We start from the raw sequence: 22058 nt of genomic DNA, 5'->3' as shown, positions 1-22058 counted from the left end.
CACACCTTGAGCGACAGCTTGCCAAAAGAAATGTAACTCCTCAACCAAGAAACCATCTAATGGACACCCTTTGGTATCTTAAGACAGGAATGGTACTGACAGGTCCATTGGGAGTAATGTTTGGAACAATGAGAAATGCTCAAATGATAAAGGAACTGGGAGACATTTTTGACAACGTGACTATCTGTTTGATGCTCTTAATGTTAAATCTACCTACATGAAACAACTTATAATTATTACTAATCAGCACTCAATGGTGCTTGACTACCAGGGGGGCTTCTGTCAAGTGATTCAGAGCAAGCCTAGAGACTGAAGGATGGTGTAAGAAAAGCAAATGCATTGGATGATTTGCCATTACCAGAATGGCTTTCATGGTTAAATCCCTTGACTCTGTTTAAAAGTATAGGTGGTTGGACAACTGGAGTAATTCATTTCTTGATTCAAGCAGTTTTTGTGATATTGATCATTGCTATAATGATAAAACTTTTTGTAATGATTAGTGTTGAGCGAGCATGCTCGACACTGCTCGGTACTCGCCCGAGCATCACGCTACTCGGGATGTTCGATGAGCACCGAGCATTTCCGGGTTACTCGGGCGGGTGCTCGGGTGTCAGCCCTGCATGTTTGGCGCTCTTTACAGAGCCAATGAACATGCAATGATTGCCAGCCAGTCACTGTAATTCCGAAGCCATGTTGTTTGTGGGCATTACAGTGATTGGCTGGCCGCACAGCGTCACCTCGAGTATTTAAAACCGGGCGCCGCCATCTTGGACACAGTCGCTCCGGATCAGATAGTGTAGGGACAGCGCTGCTGATTTAGGGAGAGATATATCCTGCGAAATAGTTAGTGTAGGGTCTGTAAAGGCAGCCAGATCAAACAAACAGTCCTTCTCAGGACTAATATCCATCCCAGGTATATCAGGCAGGCAGGCAGGCTGTATAGGAGACGCAGTGGTTAAACCAGCAAACGCTGAATTACAGTCCTGTGTGCTCCTGTTGCTGAAATTGCTGGACTTAGCTCCAGGTCTCGGGGGCCAGGAAAAATCCTTTTTTTTCATCTAAATCCTCTTTTTTTTTCCTCTTTCACACTGTACAACCACCCATCTTATTAACCTTTTGGTGCCCCCCCCCCCCAAAAAAAAAAAAAAGTGTGTCTCTGATTTTTCAGACACAAATATATCTGTTGAAAATAGTCTGGTGTAGGCTAGAGAAACAGAAGCGTGGTTTTGCAGTTCCACGGTTCAAACCTCTGTATTATCCACTTTTGGGCCACTTGTATCTAAAAAAAACAGTTTGAGTGTGTCGCTCACTGTTCAGCCGCAAATATACATATTTAAAAAAGTCTGGTATACACCAGTAAATTATAACTGTGGTTTTGCTGTTCCACGGTAAAAATCTCTATTATCCTGCTTTTGGCATTTTTTGCCGTAAAAAACAAACTAATAGTGTCTCCCTTATTTTTCAGACACAAATATATCTGTTGAAAATAGTCTGGGGTAGGCCAAAGTAACAGAAGTGTGGTTTTGCAGTTCCACGGTTCAAACCTCTGTATTATCCACTTTTGGGCCATTTGTATCTAAAAAAAACAGTTTGAGTGTGTCGCTCACTGTTCAGCCGCAAATATATCTATTCAAAAAAGTCTGGTATACACCAGTAAATTATAACTGTGGTTTTGCTGTTCCACGGTAAAAAATCACTATTATCCTGCTTTTGGCATTTTTTGCCGGAGAAAAAAAATAATAACGTCTCCTGATTGTTCAGACACAAATATATCTGTTGAAAATAGTCTGGTGTAGGCCCAAGAAATACAAGTGTGGTTTAGCAGTTCCACGGGTCAAATCTCTGTATTATCCTGCTTTTTTGCATTTTTTGCCGTAAAGAAAAACAGTAGTGTCTCCTGATTGTTCAGACACAAATATATCTGTTGAAAATAGTCTGGTGTAGGCCCGAGAAATACAAATGTGGTTTTGCAGTTCCACGGGTCAAATCTCTGTATTATCCTGCTTTTTTGCATTTTTTGCCGTAAAGAAAAACAGTAGTGTCTCCTGATTGTTCAGACACAAATATATCTGTTGAAAATAGCCTGGTGTAGGACTGAGAAATACAAGTGTGGTTTTGCAGTTGCACGGGTCAAATCTCTGTATTATCCTGCCTTTTTGCATTTTTTGCTGTAAAGAAAAACAGTAGTGTCTCCTGATTGTTCAGACACAAATATATCTGTTGAAAATAGTCTGGTGTAGGCCCGAGAAATAAAAGTGTGGTTTTGCAGTTGCACGCGTCAAATCTCTGTATTATCCTGCTTTTTTGCGTTTTTTGCCATAAAGAAAAACAGTAGTGTCTCCTGATCGTTCAGACACAAATATATCTGTTGAAAATAGTCTGGTGTAGGTCCGAGAAATACAAGTGTGGTTTTGCAGTTCCACGGGTCAAATTTCTGTGTTATCCTGCTTTTTTTGCATTTTTTGCTGTAAAGAAAAAAAAACAGTAGTGTCTCCTGATTGTTCAGACACAAATATATCTGTTGAAAATAGTCTGGTGTAGGCCAGATTACTAGAACTGTGGTTTTGCAGTTCCACGGGTCAAATCTCTGTATTATCCTTCTTTTGGCATTTTTTGCCGTAAAGAAAAACAGTAGTGTCTCCTGATTGTTTAGACACAAATATATTTGTTGAAAATAGTCTGGTGTAGGCCCGAGAAATACAAGTGTGGTTTTGCTGTTCCACGGGTCAAATCTCTGTATTATCCTCCTTTTTTTGCATTTTTTGCCGTAAAGAAAAACAGTAGTGTCTCCTGATTGTTCAGACACAAATATATCTGTTGAAAATAGTCTGGTGTAGACCCGAGAAATACAAGTGTGGTTTTGCAGTTCCACGGGTCAAATCTCTGAATTTTCCTCCTTTTTTGCCGTAAAGAAAAACAGTAGTGTCTCCTGATTGTTCAGACACAAATATATCTGTTGAAAATAGTCTGGTGTAGGCCAGATTACTAGAACTGTGGTTTTGCAGTTCCACGGGTCAAATCTCTGTATTATCCTTCTTTTGGCATTTTTTGCTGCAAAGAAATACAGTAGTGTCTCCCGATTGTTCAGACACAAATATATCTGTTGAAAATAGTCTCGTGTAGGCCCGAGAAATACAAGTGTGGTTTTGCAGTTCCACTGGTCAAATCTCTGTATTATCCTGCTTTTTTGCATTTTTTGCCGTAAAGAAAAACAGTAGTGTCTCCTGATTGTTCAGACACAAATATATCTGTTGAAAATAGTCTGGTGTAGGCCCGAGAAATACAAGTGTGGTTTTGCAGTTCCACGGGTCAAATCCCTGCATTATCCTGCTTTTTTGCATTTTTTGCCGTAAAGAAAAACAGTAGTGTCTCCTGATTGTTCAGACACAAATATATCTGTTGAAAATAGTCTGGTGTACTCCAGATTACTAGAACTGTGGTTTTTCAGTTCCACGGGTCAAATCTCTGTATTATCCTTCTTTTGGCATTTTTTGCCGTAAAGAAAAACAGTAGTGTCTCCTGATTGTTCAGACACAAATATATCTGTTGAAAATAGTCTGGTGTAGGCCCGAGAAATACAATTGTGGTTTTGCAGTTCCACGGGTCAAATCTCTGTATTATCCTGCTTTTTTGCATTTTTTGCCGTAAAGAAAAACAGTAGTGTCTCCTGATTGTTCAGACACAAATATATCTGTTGAAAATAGTCTGGTGTGGGCCCGAGAAATACAAGTGTGGTTTTGCAGTTCCACGGTTCAAACCTCTGTATTATCCCCTTTTGGGCCATTTTTACCTAAAAAAAACAGTTTGAGTGTGTCGCTCACTGTTCAGCCGCAAAAATATCTAATTCAAATTTTCTGGTATACCCCAGTAAACAATAACTGTGGTTTTGCCATTCCACGGTAAAAAATCTCTATTATTCAGATTTTGGTATTTTTTCCGTAAAGAAAAACAGTAATAGTTTCTCCCTGATTGTTCAGATTGTTTAAAAGAGTCGGGTGTAGGCCAGAGAAATAGAACTGTGGTTTTCCTCTTCCACGGTTCTAATCTACTTTTTATTACCGTTTTTCCATTGATAGTGCGAGTGTAAGCTATTTTACTTTATTTACAATGGACAAGGCGCGTGGCAAGGGACGTGGAACTGGACGTTCTGGTGATGGTGCGTGCAGAGGACGGGGCCGTGGCCAAGGTGAAAATGTGCCACAACCAACAGCCACATCTTCTCGCTCCCACTTCTTGACCGAATTACTAGGGAAGCACAGAACAACACCAGTATTGCGAACTGATCAGTGTGAACAGGTTATTAATTGGATAGCAGATAATACTTCCAGTTACCTGGGCACCACCACCTCCGGTCGGTCTTCCATACGGTCAACTCTTAGTAGCCGTGAGTCTCGACCGCATACTCCTCCTCACCCTGATGCTCCTTCCTCCCACCATGCCGAGTGTCGTCAGACAGCAACTGATCCCACACTTGGACACTCTGAAGAGCTGTTCACTGGTCCATTTCCAGATTTGAGCCCCTCGCCTGCTCCGCTTGAAGTGGTGGAAGAGGAGATCCCATGTAGCAATGCCCAAATATTTGAACAGCCACGGCCACAGGAAGTCGACGCTGGCAATTTGTCACAAGAGATGGATGATGACGAGACACAATTGCCAGGAAGTGAGGAGGAGGATCGTGGTGCACAAGTGGAAGAGGAGGAGGTGGTGGATGATCTAGTAACTGACCCAACGTGGCAGGAGGACATGCAGAGCGAGGCCAGCAGCACACAGGGTGAGGGAGGCAGAGTACCCCAACAGGCAGGAAGAAGCAGTGTGGTGGCCGCACACAGAAGGCGGGCAACAGTTCCCAGTAACACCAACATGAGGGACGTTGCCAGTACAACCTGTAGGTCTTCCAGAGTCTGGAATTTTTTTAAAGACTCTGCTGATAACACCAAAAAGGCCATTTGTACCACCTGCCATGCCAGCATCAGCAGGGGTGACAAAACTACCAGCCTGACCACCACCAGCATGATCAGGCACATGGCAGCAAAGCACCCAACTTTGTGGGGCGAACCCCAGGGTCCACAACCAGTGTCAGTGGGTGTCACCACTGCTTCTTCCACTGTTGTGCGCGCAATAGAACCCCCTGTTGTATGTGCAAGGCAATCCCCTGTCCACACTGCATGCAAAGATGCCACCTCCTCTCAGTCTTCACTTGTTATGGCAGTTTCTCAAGAAACAGCATCAACGTCCACGTCCACGTCCCACCGCAGCGTTCAATTGTCCATATCCCAGACCTTTGAACGAAAGCGGAAATTCGCAGCTAACGCCCCACAGGCCACAGTCCTAAATTCGCACATTTCATGACTGCTTGCGTTGGAAATGCTGCCTTTTAGGCTGGTGGAGACGGAATCCTTCCGCAAGCTTATGGCGGTGGCCGTCCCTCGGTACTCAGTCCCCAACCGACACTATTTTGCCCGGTGTGCCATCCCCGCACTACACAAGCATGTGTCCAAAAACCTCTGCCGTGACCTCAACAACGCAGTTACTGGGAGAGTCCACCTGACAACGGACACGTGGACAAGTGCTTGTGACCCGGGATGGTACATCTCCCTGACGGCACACTGGGTAAACATAGTGGAAGCCGGGACCCAGTCGGACCTTGGGACGGAACACATCCTCCCCACACCGAGGATTGCGGGCCCTATGTCAGTCAGAGTTGCCCCCACAGTGTACAGCTCCTGCGCATCATCCTCCTCCTCCTCCTCATGTTCAGCCTCCATCTCAGATATCACCACATCAGTTACAAGCTGGAAGCACTGCAGTACTGCCTCCGCCAAGCGGGCCACAGGCTGTGCTGAAACTCATAAGCTTAGGTGAGAAACCTCACACTGCTTGTGAGTTGTGGACAGCTGTGAAGGAGCAGGCAGATCTGTGGCTGTGACCGCTGAACCTACATCCAGGCATGGTCGTGTGTGACAATGGCCGTAACCTGGTGGCGGCTCTGAGGTGAGGCAAGATCACACATGTACCATGCCTGGCTCATGTGCTTAACCTCGTGGTTCAGCAGTTTCTTAAATCGTACCCCGAGTTGCCAGATCTGCTCGTCAAAGTACGCCGCCTGTCAGCTCATTTTCGCAAGTCGGGTACAGCTTCCGCCGCCCTTGCTGTGTTGCAGCAGCGTTTGCAGCTTCCGTCACACCGACTTGTGTGTGATGTCCCCACACGTTGGAACTCTACCCTCCACATGTTGCAAAGGATTTGTGAGCAGAAGAGAGCAGTTGTAGAGTACCAGCTGCAACAAGGCCGTCGATATTCAGGTTAGACTCCACACATAAGACCTCAGGAGTGGACCTGGATGTCTGACATATGTACCATCTTGACAAACTTTGAGGAGTCCACCAAGATGGTGAGTGGCGATGACGCCATCATTAGCGTCAGCATTCCACTTGTCTGTCTTTTGCAACGCTCTCTGCAGAGAATTAAAGAGGAGGCATTGCAGCCAGAGTATGATGAGATGGATCAAGAAGCCGTAGCGGTCGATTACACACAGCCCGACCTCATCTCATCCCAGCGTGCATTGGGGGACAATGAGGGAGAGGAGGAGGAAGAACAGGAGCTTGTATCATGCGCTGTAGACGGTAGTACCTGTACAACTGTCATACCATCGGTTCAGCGTGGGTGGCCTGAGGACAGGGGGGAGGAGGAGGAGGAGGAGAGCATGGTCAGTCGTCATCTTGGTGAGGACACGGAAATCTTGCCTGTTACCAGTCTGGCACACATGGCTGAATTTATGTTACGCTGCCTTAACCGTGACCCTCGCATTGTCAAAATGTTGGGTGACAGTCATTACTGGTTGGTGACACTTTTAGACCCCCGCTACAAGGAGAACTTTCACTCTCTTATTCCTGAGGTGGAGAGGTCTACAAAAATGGGGCAGTACCAGAAGGACCTTGCTGCAGAACTCTTAAAAAAATTCCCATCTGAACACGCTAGCGGCAGAGGTCACAGTTCGTTGACCAACCAAGGTGTACAAGCGAGAGAGAGGCAACTCCAATCCAGCAGAGGCAGGGGAACACTGTCAACGTTCTGGGACAGTTTTCTGAGACCCGCCCAGCTTACAGGCCCTGAGGCACGGGGTACATTCACAAGGAGTGGAAAGTTTCAAAAGATGGTGAGGGAGTACCTTGCCGACCGTACAAGCATCCTCCGTGATTCCTCTGTGCCTTTTACTTATTGGGTATCCAAGCTGGACACTTGAAATGAACTCGCTCTGTACGCCTTGGAGGTCCTGGCCTGCCCTGCCGCTAGCGTGTCATCGGAGCGTGTTTTTAGTGCCGCTTGGGGAATTCTAACTGATAAGCGCACTCGCCTGTCAACTGACAATACTGACAAGCTGACCCTTATCAAAATGAACAAGGGCTGGATTGGGCCAGACTTCTTATCACCACCAAATGACAGCAGAGTAACATAAAGTCAAATCCACTGTGTTATTTCGGGAGGTGTATTCACATGCACCGCTTCACACCCACACATGGGTATACGCTTCCTCATTTCGGCTGTTTTATGTTCTTCTCCTTATCCTCAGCCTCCACCACCACTATACCACCAGGGTGACCGTGGTCCGTGTTGCCGTTATTGAAAGTTCCTCCATCCTTATTTTTGTCAGCTTTGGCTTGGAAGGCATAAGCAAAGACTGTGGAAGACCCACTCCCCAATAATGGGAATAATATTTTTAAGATGCTGTACTGTATGGCTCTTGTAAGGGGCATTAAAAGCTTCTTGCTAAGCTACTGCGACCTCCACCACTTTTCCGAGGGGCATTAAAAGCATCTTGTTAAGCTACTGTGACCTCCACCACTTTTCCGAGGGGCATTAAAACCGTCTCGTTAAGCTACTGGGACCTCCACGTCTCTTCTGAGGGGCATTAAAAGTGTCTTGTTAAGCTACTGTGACCCCCACCACTTTTCCGAGGGGCATTAAAAGCGTCTTGTTAAGCTACTGGGACCTCCATGTCTCTTCCAAGGGGCATTCAAACCGTCTTGTTAAGCTACTGCGACCTCCACCACTTTTCCAAGGGGCATTAAAACCGTCTTGTTAAGCTACTGCGACCTCCACGTCTCTTCCAAGGGGCATTCAAACCGTCTTGTTAACCTACTGCGACCTCCACCACTTTTCCGAGGGGCATTAAAACCGTCTTGTTAAGCTACTGGGACCTCCACGTCTCTTCCAAGGGGTATTCAAACCGTCTTGTTAAGCTACTGGAACCTCCATTGTCTCTTCCAAGGGGCATTCAAACTGTCTTGTTAAGCTACTGCGACCTCCACCACTTTTCCGAGGGGCATTAATACTGTCTTGTTAAGCTACTGGGACCTCCACGTCTCTTCCAAGGGGCATTCAAACCGTCTTGTTAAGCTACTGGGAACTCCACGTCTCTTCCAAGGGGCATTCAAACCATCTTGTTAAGCTACTGCGACCTCAATCACTTTTCCAAGGGGCATTAAAAGCGTCTTGTTAAGCTACTGGGACCTCCACGTCTGTTCTGAGGGGCATTAAAAGCGCTTTTTTAAGCTACTGTGACCTCCACCACTTTTCCGAGGGGCATTAAAACCGTCTTGTTAAGCTACTGGGACCTCCACGTCTCTTCCAAGGGGCATTGAAACCGTCTTTTTAAGCTACTGCGACATCCACCACTTTTCCAAGGGGCATTAAAAGCGTCTTGTTAAGCTACTGGGACCTCCATGTCTCTTCCAAGGGGCATTCAAACCGTCTTGTTAAGCTACTGTGACCTCCATCACTTTTCCAAGGGGCATTAAAACCATCTTGTTAAGCTACTGGGACCTCCACGTCTCTTCTGAGGGACATTAAAAGCGTCTTGTTAAACCACTCTGAACTCCACAGCTCTTCCAAGGGGCATTGAAATGTTGTTTTTAATTAACTTTAACCTCCACGACTCTTCGAACGGGCATTGCATTTCCTCCTAATTTTTGGCAGCTTTTGCTTGAAAGGCATAAGCAAATACTATGGGAGACCCACTCCCCAATAATGGGAATAATGTTTGTAATATGCTGTACTGCATGGCTCTTGTAAGGGGCATTGCAAGTTACTCCGTCCTAATTTTTGGCAGCTTTTGCTTGGAAGGCATAAGCAAAGACTATGGGAGACACACTCCCCAATAATGGGAATAATGTTTGTATTATGCTGTACTGCATGGCTCTTGTAAGGGGCATTGCAAGTTCCTCCGTCCTAATTTTTGGCAGCTTTTGCTTGGAAGGCATAAGCAAAGACTATGGGAGACACACTCCCCAATAATGGGAATTATGTTTGTAATATGCTGTACTGCATGGCTCTTGTAAGGGGCATTGCAAGTTCCTCCGTACAAATTTTTGGCAGCTTTTGCTTGGAAGGTATAAGCAAAGACTATGGGAGACCCACTCCCCAATAATGGGAATAATGTTTTTAAGATGCTGTACTGTATGGCTCTTGTAAGGGGCATTAAAACCGTCTTGTTAAGCTACTGCGACCTCCACCACTTTTCCGAGGGGCATTAAAACCGACTTGTTGAGCTACTGTGACCTCCATGTCTCTTCAAAGGGGCATTAAAAGCGTCTTCTTAAGCCACTCTGAACTCCACAGCTCTTCCAAGGGGCATTGAAATGTTGTTTTTCATTACGTCTAACCTCCACTACTCTTCCAACGGGCATTGCATTTCCTCCTAATTTTAGTTAGCTTTTGCTTTTCAATGCAAAGGCAAAAACTAAGGGAGACCCACTCCCCAATAATGGGTAGAAGGTTTTTAGTATGCTGTAATCCACGTCTGTTTCATGGCGCATTGAAGTTCCTCATAATTTTTGGAAAGCCTTCCATTCACTGCTTAGGCCAACAGTGTACAGGAGACCCAGTTGCTATAAATGGAAAAAACGGTTTAGTTAAGGCCCTCTGACCTCCATGTCATTTCCAAGGGCCTTGGAGTGACTCGAAATTTTTGGTAGGCATTGCACTCACTGTATGTCCTATAACTGTGTAGCCGAACCGCTCCTTTTGTTACAGAAACATATCCTACAAGACATATGTGGTTGAATGTCCTGATAATGATGTGAATGGTCCCTGTTCCTCCTGCTCTTTCTCCTTTGCCACTACCTCATCCATCATTTATCACCTGAAGCTTTGTTTTAACGGGAGTCATAGAACAGGGATAGTAGCAGGAAAACATCCAGCAATCCTCGGAGGAGGTAGGATATGCGCCAAAACGCTGACCACCTCAGGCCTAGCCGCTACTACATACATGCGTTTGCATTCCAAGAAAACAAAGCAGATGCTAACTTCTATCATCATCATCATGCTCCTCACCTTGGCACTCTCAACTCCCCTGATGGAGAAGCCAGGGCCCACCGGAGGAGTCTGGTTCTCTGGTGGGCTCGTCCAATGCTGCCCTAAAGCAGGCCGGGCTAAGAAAAGTGTGTGAGGGGAAGTTGACAGGAGAAATAGGGGCGGCTGGGGACCGTTTATGGACACCCGGCTGCCCCCAGGCGGCTGGGGACCGTGTGTGGACACCCGGCCCCGGGGCGGCTGGGGACCGAGTATGGACACCTGGCTGCCCCCTGGCGGCTGGGGACCGAGTGTGGACACCCGGCCGCCGGGCGGCTGGGGACTGAGTATGGATACCAAGCCGCCAATGCAGCCATGACGTGGTGGCCAGATTCCGCCTCCACATGCCTAAAAGGCCCAAATTCAAGTGCAAGCAAGCAAGCAGTATGGTATTGCAGCCTGGGGGTGGGTGGGTGGCAAGCTGCACACTTACGCTTGCATTCCAAGAAAACAAAGCAGATGCTAACTTCTATCATCATCATCATGCTCCTCACTTTGGCTCTCTCAACTCCCCTGATGGAGAAGCCAGGGCCCACCGGAGGAGTCTGGTTCTCTGGTGGGCTCATCCAATGCTGCCCTAAAGCAGGCCGGGCTAAGAAAAGTGTGTGGGGGGAAGTTGACAGGAGAAATAGTGGTGGCAGGGGACAGTTTATGGACACCCGGCTGCCCCCAGGCGGCTGGGAACCGTGTGTGGACACCCGGCCATGGGGCGGCTGGGGACCGAGTGTGGACACCCGGCCGCCGGGCGGCTGGGGACTGAGTATGGATACAAGGCCGCCAACGCAGCCATGACGTGGTGGCCAGATTCCGCCTCCACATGCCTAAAAGGCCCAATTTCAAGTGCAAGCAAGCAGTATGGTATTGCAGCCTGGGGGTGGGTGGGTGGTTGGCTGCATATTTGCGCTTGCATTGCAAGGAATGGGAGAGGTACAATTGAACACTGCCCTGGGACAAGAACTTGCATGGGGATAGTTGCAAGTCTGCATCTTCTGATGCGGCAAGGATGAATTCTGATGGGCACACTTTTAGGCAGTGACCTGGGTGTCAGAGATGCTACCAGGGGTCTTCCCCATGCTGTTCCTATGTCTTTTCAGCACTGTATGCATCTGTCACACAGCACATGGCCAGGTAAGGTTGTAAAATGTTAAAATGACATTTCCCGTGAATGCATTTGTCACGGTTGAAAGCAATACAAAAGTGCAAAAACGCATAAAAAATGCTACTTGTGAACATAGCCCAAGGTGTGGAGGAGTATATATTTTTTTGGTTATTTATTTTACCTTATACACAAGGCTTTACCCTGGAAAGGAACTTCCTTAACATATTTCACAGGAAAGCAGTTTCAGTTTCGTTTTTGAACGTTTTATTGTGAGCCCTTAAAAGTGGCTTAATACCTCTGACCACGTTGTTGACAGCAGTGACCTGGGGGTCATAAATGCTTCCTGGGGCGATCCTCATGCTGTCCCCATGTCATTTGAGCACTGTCACTATCGTTTTGGGCACTTGTTAGGCTTTTAAAAGACTGCCGGGGGTGCCGCCGCAAAAATGCTCGGGACTCCCATAGACTAACATTGTGCTCGTTGCTTGGGTCGAGCACCCGAGTATCACGGCGAGCTTGGCCTGAGCTTCGAGCACCCGAGCATTTTAGTGCTCACTCAACACTAGTAATGATGATAAAGAAAATTCTTGCTTCTAATTTTAAATGTCTTCCAGGTAAAAACAAGGCCAAAACTGACACAGACTCAGAAATAAAGCAAACTCAAGTGATGACAACAATAATCACTACAGTCCAGCGGAAATGTCTTTTCTGCAATAAAGCAAACGCAGCCGATCTAGCTGACTGCATGTACCGTGGAAGCAATCCCTGGTCTAAAGCAATCCCGAAGCAGGATGATTCTTAACTAGTGATGGGCGAAGCAGTCACTGTTCGGGTTCGGCTAATATAGCCAAACACCGAACAGTTTTTTTTAAAGTTCAGGTTCGGGTACCAGAACAGTACCCGAACCCCGAACCCGAACACGGACCCCATTCATGTGAATGGGGGGCCCGAATTTACCTGGTTTCCCGCACTGTCATTTGCATCCTATGGATGCACCATTTCTGGGGCGGCTGAGGGCTCCTGTTTCTAGCCTGGGAGGGGGCCAATATTCATGGCTCCTTCCTAAGCTATTAATATCTGCCCCCAGCTGTCTGCATAGACTTTGCCAGCTGTTAAAATAGGGGGATACCACGTCATTTTTTGGGGGGGTCCCCCATTTTAATAGCCAGTAGAGGCTGTGTATTCAGCTTGGGGTTGATATTAGTAGCCTGGGAAGCTCCATGGGTATTATCCTCTTCCGAGGCTAAAAACATCCGCCCCAGCTGTCCGCTTTCCCTCTGCTGGTTAATAAAATTATGGGGGACCCCATGCCATTTTTTTTTTCAAGAAATGTACTAATTTCTGAATAAATTACATGAACAGTAAGGTACACACACTAAGTACGTATTATATATATCACATATTTATATCTTTCTATATATCTATCTATTATCTATCTATCTATTATCTATATATCTAGCTATCCATACAGTGGGTACGGAAAGTATTCAGACCCCTTTAAGTTTTTCACTCTTTGTTTCATTGCAGCCATTTGGTAAATTCTAAAAAGTTCATTTTTTTTCTCATTAAAGTACACTCTGCACCCCATCTTGTCTGAAAAAAACAGAAATGTAGAAATTTTTGCAAATTTATAAAAAAAAGAAAAATTGAAATATCATGTGGTCATAAGTATTCAGACCCTTTTCTCAGACACTCATATTTAAGTCACATGCTGTCCATTTCCTTGTGATCCTCCTTGAGATGGTTGTACTCCTTCATTGGAGTCCAGCTGTGTTTAATTAAACTGATAGAACTTGATTTGGAAAGGCACACACCTGTCTATATAAGTCCTCACAGCTCACAGTTCATGTCAGACCAAATGAGAATCATGAGCTCAAAGGAACTGCCCAAGGAGCTCAGAGACAGAATTGTGGCCAGGCACAGATCTGGTCAAGGTTACAAAAGAATTTCTGCATTACTCAAGGTTCCTAAGAGCACAGTGGCCTCCACTGGAAGAAGTTTGGGACCACCAGAAGTCTTCCTAGTCCTGGCCATCCAGCCAAACTGAGCAGTCGTGGGAGAAGAGCCTTGGTGAGAGAGGTAAAGAAGAACCCTAAGATCACTCTCGCAGAGCTCCAAAGATGCAGTAGGGAAATAGGAGAAAGTTCCACAAAGTCAACTATCACTGCAGACCTCCACCAGTTGGGCCTTTGTGGTAGAGTGGCCCAACGGAAGCCTCTCCTCAGTGCAACACATATGAAAGCCCGCATAGAGTTTACTCAAAAACACATGATGGACTTCCAGACTATGAGAAATAAGATTCTGATGAGACGAAGATAGAACTTTTTGGTGATAATTCTAAGGAGGTATGTGTGGAGAAAACCAGGCACTGCTCATCATCTGCCTGATACAATCCCAACAGTGAAACATGGTGGTGGCAGCATCATGCTATGGGGGTGTGACCATTCTTGACTGGCCCAGCCAGAGACCTGACCTAAACCCAATTAAGCATCTCTGGAGAGACCTGAAAATGGCTGTCCACTCATGTTCACCATCCAACCTGACAGAACTGGAGAGGATCTGCAAGGAAGAATGGCAGAGGATCCCCAAATCCAGGTGTGAAAAACTTGTTGCATCATTCCCAAGAAGACTCATAGCTGTACTAGCTCAAATGGGTGCTTCTACTCAATACTGAGCAAAGGGTCTGAATACTTATGACCATGTGATATTTCAGTTTTTCTTAATAAATTTGCAAAAATTTCTACATTTCTGTTTTTTTTCAGTCAAGATGGGGTGCAGAGTGTACTTTAATGAGAAAAAAATGAAATTTTTAGAATTTACTAAATGGCTGCAATGAAACAAAGAGTGAAAAATTGAAAGGGGTCTGAATACTTTCCGTACCCACTGTATTTCCAATATCCATATGTGTATACAATGAACACCTCTTTAATAAGAAAATATTGGTGGACATAGGGAAAGAAGGAATAGTAGGTCTGATAAACAAGTTTAATCTGAATGGATACACAGCAGGACTGGTATCCGATGATATACAACAGATTAGCCTTGTATTTTGTGAAGCAGGGTTATCTTGCAGACCTAAGTGACAGCTAGGGAGATGAGGGACAGATAGACAAGATGATAAAAAGAGGGGAGTTGTTAAAGAAATGGTTGATTCCTAGTCTTTGCCTTTAAGAGATTCAATATTCAGTTTTTCTTCCTTATTCAGTTGTTCTTGTTTTTCTCAAGATTGCAAGAATGACCTGTATACTCACTAAAGAGTTGGCCTGTAATCCTATAATTATCATCTGGGTCCAAATCTGTCCAAGTGACAAAACACATCACCCCTATTCTCTAAACCATCAATTCCAGGAAAAAATCCTCAAATGCACTGAGATTAGAATGTCCTAATAATGAGTGGTTAGCCAAGGTTGACAGTTTCACACAGATCCTATATGTGGGAAAGGATGTATCCCACACTATCCATCACAATAAGATGATAATGGTTTGACAAGTAATTTTGACCCAAATGTCTGCCACATACCATATGTTGTTTACGTAATTTTACGTAATCCTACCCCTTACAAAACATTATAAAAGAGCAATGTATTAAAAATAAACAGGACATTCTTTTGAGACAATCTGCAGCGTCTTATTTGAACATTCTCATCTGAGATCTCAAGTCATCCTAATCTACCTGAGAGAAGTAAGATCCCCACCGTCTGACACAGGGATGTCAATCTCAAATACACAGAGGGCCAAAATTAAAAGCTTGTACAAAGTCGTTGGCCAACCTTGATATTTATTTAAAAAATGTCTACAATTCAGGACGTTTTTCCTTATCGTCAAATATAAAAATGAACTTTTTCATATGGAAACAAACTTAAAGGGGTTGTGCCACAAACAAAGTACATTTTAATTAATAGATCTTAGAATAAAATTTTGGATTAATATAATATATTATGTAAGAGCAGTAAAAACCATATAACCCAATGGCCTAATTTAAATATGTAATAAAGGTTAAAAAAAACTTGAATAATACAGATAATAAAGTATGATGCAAACACAAGTGCCCCAAAACACAGTTTGATACCCCCAGAGTGAATTCCTCCACAGAACTCTCCACATGCACGTTATGATGACCCTACTGTACCCCTGTCTCCTTCAATTCCCCCAACAAAGAATGGTGACCCCATTACAGTATGATTCTCCATCTGACTGTAATCCCCACACAGCCATCCTTACAGTATAATGGCCCCATATAGTGCTCCATATAGTAAAATGGCCCCACATAGTCCTCCATTCAGTATAATGGCCCCATATAGTCCTCCATACAGTATGATGGGCCTTACATAGTCCTCCATACAGTATAATGGCCACAAAAAGTCCTTTACACAGTATAACGGGCCTTGCTTTGCCCTCCATACAGTATAACGGGGCCCTGCATTGCTTTTCATACAGCATAATTGCCCCACAAAGTGCTTCATACAGTATAATGGCCCCACATAGTCCTCCATACAGAATACTGGTCCCACATAGTGCTCCATACAGTATAATGGGCCCACATAGTGCTCCATACAGTAAAATGGTCCCCATATAGTGCTCCATAAAGTATAAAGGGCCCCACATTAAAATAAATAAATACTCACCTCTACGCATTCCCCCACTGCTTTGATCTCTTCATGGTGTCTTCAGATCTTCTGCACATCTCAGTACAGTGGGCGCGTTGTAATGACATCATCACACCCGCTGCGCTGAGACGTCAGACGCAGAGGGGGAATGATAGGAGAGAGAGTGTCAGCTGACGCTCCCTCCGCCATCATTGCTTTCAACTGTATCAGCATCTAGGATACCAATACAGTTGAAAGTGCCATGCTGGATGAAAATGTGATGTCTCGGGCCAAATATACTTGGAGATCAGCCCAGCGTTGCAGGTCAAATATTTCTCACCCTGTGGGCCAGAGTTTGACATATGTGCTTTATAAATTGTTTTATATACTTTTTTTTGCATGGTAGCCTGAGAAAGAAATCAGATCGATTTTGAAACGCGTTGCCGTCTTTTTATAAATGTTCAATGTTTTTGTACAGTCTCATCCTTGTCTGCATCGGGACAGCACCCACCATGTTTTTTTGTTTTCCCCATTTTTTGCCTTTCAATTATAAGAAAAGCAGTGGGGCAGATTTATGAATTTAGACAGTTTGTAACTAGTATTGAGGAAACAAATTCATCGCAGTGGGTTGTGCTGCATAATAAACATGGCGCATCTCTACATTTTTATCTAACCTAATACTGTCTTTTAACTGTTTGACTTTTAATTAATTTTTTTACAATAAAAATTTGCATTTATGCCATACCCTCTTCATGCTTGGCTACACCCTTATCCTATACACCCCGCCCTCAACACAATATAGTAGGTGGAAGATGTTAATATTGCACAAGAATTCTCACCTTGGTAAATATGCCCCGTTATTCGGTGAACTCTCCATCGGCAGCTGCAGGAGGTCAACGTGTTATCCTAGAAACCTATGGGGAAGATTCACCAAGAATGGCGATTCTCTCGCTAGTCTTGATAAGGGGGAAATTTGGAGTGAAGGATCCTGATTCATTAAAAGGCTCTTAATGAATCCGATGAGGTGTGTGGTGGCGTGTGTCCCTAAGTGCGCCTCACCACAAATCTTACTCCAGCTCCTGCTGGAACAAGATTTAAGGAGCAGTGAATGCCGCCAGTCATCATAAATTTGAAGAGTAGGGGTCACCACGCCCTGCCACTGTTCCGTTTCAGCAGTTAGAGAATATGTGACTTTTCAAAGCTTTTTTTGGGCAGAAATCTTGTGAAAAGCTTTGAAGAATTGCCCCCTTAGGCAATGGCCCCACTATCAGTGTTTGGTCAGTGGGTGATAAATGCAGAATTGGTGCATTTGTTTCTATTATACATTTTCTCTGATTGTTCCTCACCTGGTTTTGGCTCCCACTCCTGAGAAAAAATACTGACCGAATTCTGATAGTGGGGCTGTGGACTTAGTCTATGCAGGATATTTGGAGCTCTGTATCAGAAAAACTGAGATACTGACCACTATAAAATGATATTAAAAAAAACATTCACTTAGAATTTAGAACTTAGAAAGATGATGATAAAAGGTTGAGATTTACTTTAATATATTAAATTGGCTCCAAAAAAAGCGCGTCAGTCACCTTCTTCTCCAAGAAAGCCGAACGCAATTCCATTCTCGGTAAGTGTAGCCTTGAGAGATGTAATAACGTTATTGACAGTCACCCTTCACATTGTAAGAAAGTGTTTAAAAAAAACAGAATATTTTTCAGCTTTTAAAAAGCTGATTAAAAGCGTGAAGTGATTTCAGATGACTAAATGTACGGGCACAAAATATCACATGTATTTAACTGTCCCAATTACAATGCTGACCTTCTTTATTTCAATTTAATTTCAGTCCTTCACTCTGCCATCTCCCAGGAGATAAGCTTTGTATTAAAAAAAAAAAAAAAAAAAAAAAAGTCATTTTTGCATAATAATATAAACCACCAAAGTGAGTCCAGCACTCTTTAATACAATTGGTAGTTGAAAAATAGCATATACATATATTTACACGGATTTAATCTTCCATATGTGGTGACAATGAATGTAGATCGCTGATTATACCCTATAGGATATGACTTCAACACACGCCCTTCCATTTATACAACACACGCAAACATACTGGTCCGCCAAAAAAAATATATATATATATATATATATATATATATATATATATCCACTGTGTACATTCACATGATAACAATGAAAGACAGAACTGTCACTAAATGGAAATCGCCAAAGGCTGAAACTCAAAATGACATTTCAGAAAGGATGTCCTCTTATTCTCTCCAGTCCTGAAGGAAGTCTTTCGCTTGACTGCAGATAGAGAAAATTGCTTTTTACACACAAGCGACTTTCATTCTCACCCACATTGAATCTGTTTTACCAAATGAAATTGCATCCTGTCCATTTACTCAACACACAGCTTCACTGTCATTTATTTTCATTGTCTTTGTGTACGTAGATTTTGCGCCTTCATTACCTCTCCGAGTGCACTTTCATCTCGAGTGTTGCAGATTAATTTTAGATCTCCTTGTCCCGTTGCACTTTATTGATTGGGACCTGTCACAAATTGTGTTTTTCAGAGTTATCACACACCAACAGACGTCAGGTAGGTGAGTTGAGACAGTGTTCTTTACATAGTAATGACACAGTTTGTTAACCGCTGAAGTTCCAGTCTGCTCAGAGTGTGGCTTTGGTCCTCTGTCTTTTGTGGTTGATGCCTACACACCAGACCACTTGTTCATTTTAGATCATTGTTTATGATCATATCATCGTGTACATCACAACAAGATGTCATTTTCCGCTTTTTTCCAAAAGTGGAAAAACTGTTTTTCTCCTCGTGCTCTATATAGTGCCCTTGCTTGTTGGCCAGTAGCGTAGGTGTCCCTGGAATATATACATTATGTTGATAGTCCAGCGCTGGCACATGTTGCTGAAATGGTACGCCATACTTGGGGCTCCATACGCCATTTGATGATGGAGGCGTCTTCTTTATGTCTGCAGGAGAGAAAAAAAAATATTTAAGTTCAGTGTCCATAAAATGTTCCATTTTGGAATGAGGTGTCAATTAAAGAGGTTGACCAGGCTCAGGGTACAAGTCTGCAGTCACTCTCTGACTCCAGACATGTGAATCCACACAGTGTGCGCCTTTCAGGCTGTGAGGATTCTCTGGTGCCGGCAGGGGGACCAAAAATAGGTGATTTGCATAATTCTCATCACATTCCGACTAGACGTGTCCATCCTTGCTTAATACACTGCATTAAGCGAAGCCACGCATGTCTAGTTGACATGTGACCATATGTATGCAATTTGTAAACTTACGGCCATGCGCCCACCAGTACTGGAGAAACCTCACAGCCCGCAGGATTCACACGTCTGCAGTCACATAGAGTGACTGAAGACTTGTACCCTAAGCCTGGACAACCCCTTTAATCTGTTCGCCTTTATCTTTTAATGTATTTTGGACACATTTATCATGTAAGTGTAGGACTGTAATGCAGATTTATTAAAAAAACATGAATGCAGTTGTACAATATACTTTCTCAATTATCTATGATTTTTAAAATCTCTGCTGGAAGACATTAAATAGGAAACTTAAAGCCCCCCATACGCAAGAGGTAACTTTCGGCTGAAGACTGTTCTGTCAGTTGTTTTGACAACAGCTATCTCTCCCAATTCCCCCCAAACACAGGAATGTTCGGCCAAGTGTTTCTATGTTCTCTATGAAAGAAAATCTCCTAGAGAAGAACAGGATCATCAGTTCATCTTCAGACATGCTGGTATCTTCTCCCCCTGGAAAGTCAGGAAGCCCCCATACACATTAGACTTTGGGACAGTCCCGCAGATATTGTGTGTTTGGCCAATATGTCTATTAAGTATGGGAGACTGAAAGGCAAAATTTCCATTTTCCCAACAAAAATATATGTATATTTCGGAAAATATTTATCTTATATTTTTATGTTTAAAGAAAAATTGCAGAAAATATGAAAAATTTAATTTAAAGTTTTCATATTTTTCATAGTTTGCCACCAAAAGGAGCAACTATACACCTTTATCAAGAAAAGCAATGGTAATTCAATGTAGCATTGGTTGACAATTCTCCCATGGGCATGAGAAAACTACTCTCATCGCATTTTCATTGCATTTTTATGGGTTGAGGATAATATTAAAAATTTCAGTGCAGTGCCATTTTGTTGGCGACAGCACTGCAATTTGCACGCACTCTATGAAATTTGTGGGCCACCACGGTCCCAATATAATATTTAATGAATGCTGGATGCATCTACTCACTGCGGCCGGCCATAGATTGTGCAGACCACCACAAATCTACCGCCACAGCCCTTGTGTGATGAATCCTTCCCTGCAAAGGCCAAGACCTGTATAGGCAAAAGCAGGTGCTCTGAAAACTACTTCTGCTTACAGGTCCCAGTGCTCAGAGGTTAAATCAAGCTCAGTGCACAGCGCTGGGCTCCAAAAAGAATGGCTACAGGCTCCCCCTCCTGATGTGAGCTGTGCATGTGTGGTACCCCAGGGGTCCGGTTGCCACAGTGGCATTGCCTCTCTCACAAGGGGTGATGCCATGCCTGGAAGCAAGGAGGGGTCCCCAAATCAGGTTTACCAGCATACAACACTTTCTTGGCTCCAGACCAGAAAGGTGAGCTCCTCCCCTTCAAACTGGAATCTGGAGGTGGGGTTAGTAAGAGTGAGTTGAGAGGAGTTGGAGACAGGAGAGCGACGAGGAAGGACCTGGGGAAGGGAGCTGTGGACAAGCTCACCCCAGAGAGAAGCGCAAAGGAACTGGACACCGGAGTCCGTGGTTGTGGGGCACTGAAGGCCCAGCAGCTAAATTCAGAGGGCAGGAGACTGCAGGTCTCCTGGCCCCACCAGCAGCCTGGCGGCTCAGCAGCATCATAGGGCCCAGCACCGCCACGTGGGACCAACACTTGAGGAAGGCCCAAGCTGCCTGCCATAAGGGGGAGGAAAAAAGATGTTTCACTCAGGGACGAGGGCCACAGCATAGCTTCAAGCAGCAGGGCCAAAGAGAATAGCGCATAGGGAAGGCCTACAACTCCACCTGGCGAGGTGGATCCCCAACTTGCTTCAGGCCGCCCGGACGTCCACTACCAGCTAGTACCCGTGCCCCGGTCTGCTCTGACAAACCGCAAGTAAAAATAGAGGAAACCGCCATTAATTTGTTGTCTGGTCATTATCTGCGTAATCAGCCCTGCATTACACCGCACCAACAAGATCTACTTCCACAATTCATCATATACTTCCCTGGAGCTTAGCTATGCCTGTGGAGAGCTGAACCAACTCTGCTGCGTCACCATCAGCTTCAGTGGATCTGCACCGCAGCGGCGGCCCCATATAGCCGCATGCCACAGGTGGAGTCACGAACATTATCTCTAAAAACTTTATTCCCCTTTTACTTTTCCTTTAATTGACCGCCCTGGGTCACGGACCGGATCACTGCCACCGTGACATCCCCAGCGCCGACCGACCGGGCTACCGAGTACCCCACGGCCCAGGGGCGCGTCACATGCCCAGGAAAGTGCGCAGTGTGTACCACATATGGCCGCAGCAGAGGAGATAGGGTCGGTCTCTTATGCCCATTGTGTGCAATTTTTGCTCCTTGTAAATGTTGTGCACTGACTCTTAAATGCAAGTAAGTACAAATAGCAGACCCCAGTGGCTGAAAAGCAAGTCATTTAAAAAATAGAATGAAATAAAAGGTCTTCTTTTGTTTTTTTTTAATAAAACATTAAAAACAAAAATATGCTAAAAAAAAAATTATAACACATTCCCATTAAGTATGTCAATGATTTTAAAGTGAATATGTCACCAGATTTCACAAATCAAACTGGTTACATGATAAAACACATCAGTTTCACATGATGTGACTGGTGTACTTACATAATGGCTGTATAATCTAGAAATTAAACGTAGAATTATAAGAACTCATAAAATGCTCACTTTAACATCACGGAGCACACTTTATAAAAAGATTGCACAGTCTTTTATTCATGGACTTTTAAGTA

General features: G+C 44.3%; 1 protein-coding gene across 2 annotated transcripts in view; it reads right to left on the bottom strand.

Annotated features, from left to right (window-relative positions):
* Positions 1 to 17968: 17968 nt before the first annotated feature.
* The window catches only part of LOC141164432 (protocadherin-10-like), a 182258-nt gene continuing 178168 nt past the window's right edge, over positions 17969 to 22058 (bottom strand). For both annotated transcript variants that reach the window (XM_073649641.1, XM_073649642.1), the window contains exon 4: positions 17969 to 19017. In XM_073649641.1, coding sequence (XP_073505742.1) covers positions 18761 to 19017 — 257 coding nt within the window. In that variant the 3' untranslated portion in view covers positions 17969 to 18760. The remainder of the gene's footprint in view (positions 19018 to 22058) is intronic.

Source organism: Phyllobates terribilis, unplaced genomic scaffold (genome assembly GCF_046119375.1).
Source record: "Phyllobates terribilis strain yellow unplaced genomic scaffold, ASM4611937v1 Scaffold_10__3_contigs__length_209671492, whole genome shotgun sequence".
In the NCBI taxonomy this organism is placed as follows: domain Eukaryota; kingdom Metazoa; phylum Chordata; class Amphibia; order Anura; family Dendrobatidae; genus Phyllobates; species Phyllobates terribilis.
The sequence above is the reverse complement of the archived record's forward strand: the minus strand, read 5'-3'. Positions and strand labels throughout refer to the sequence as shown.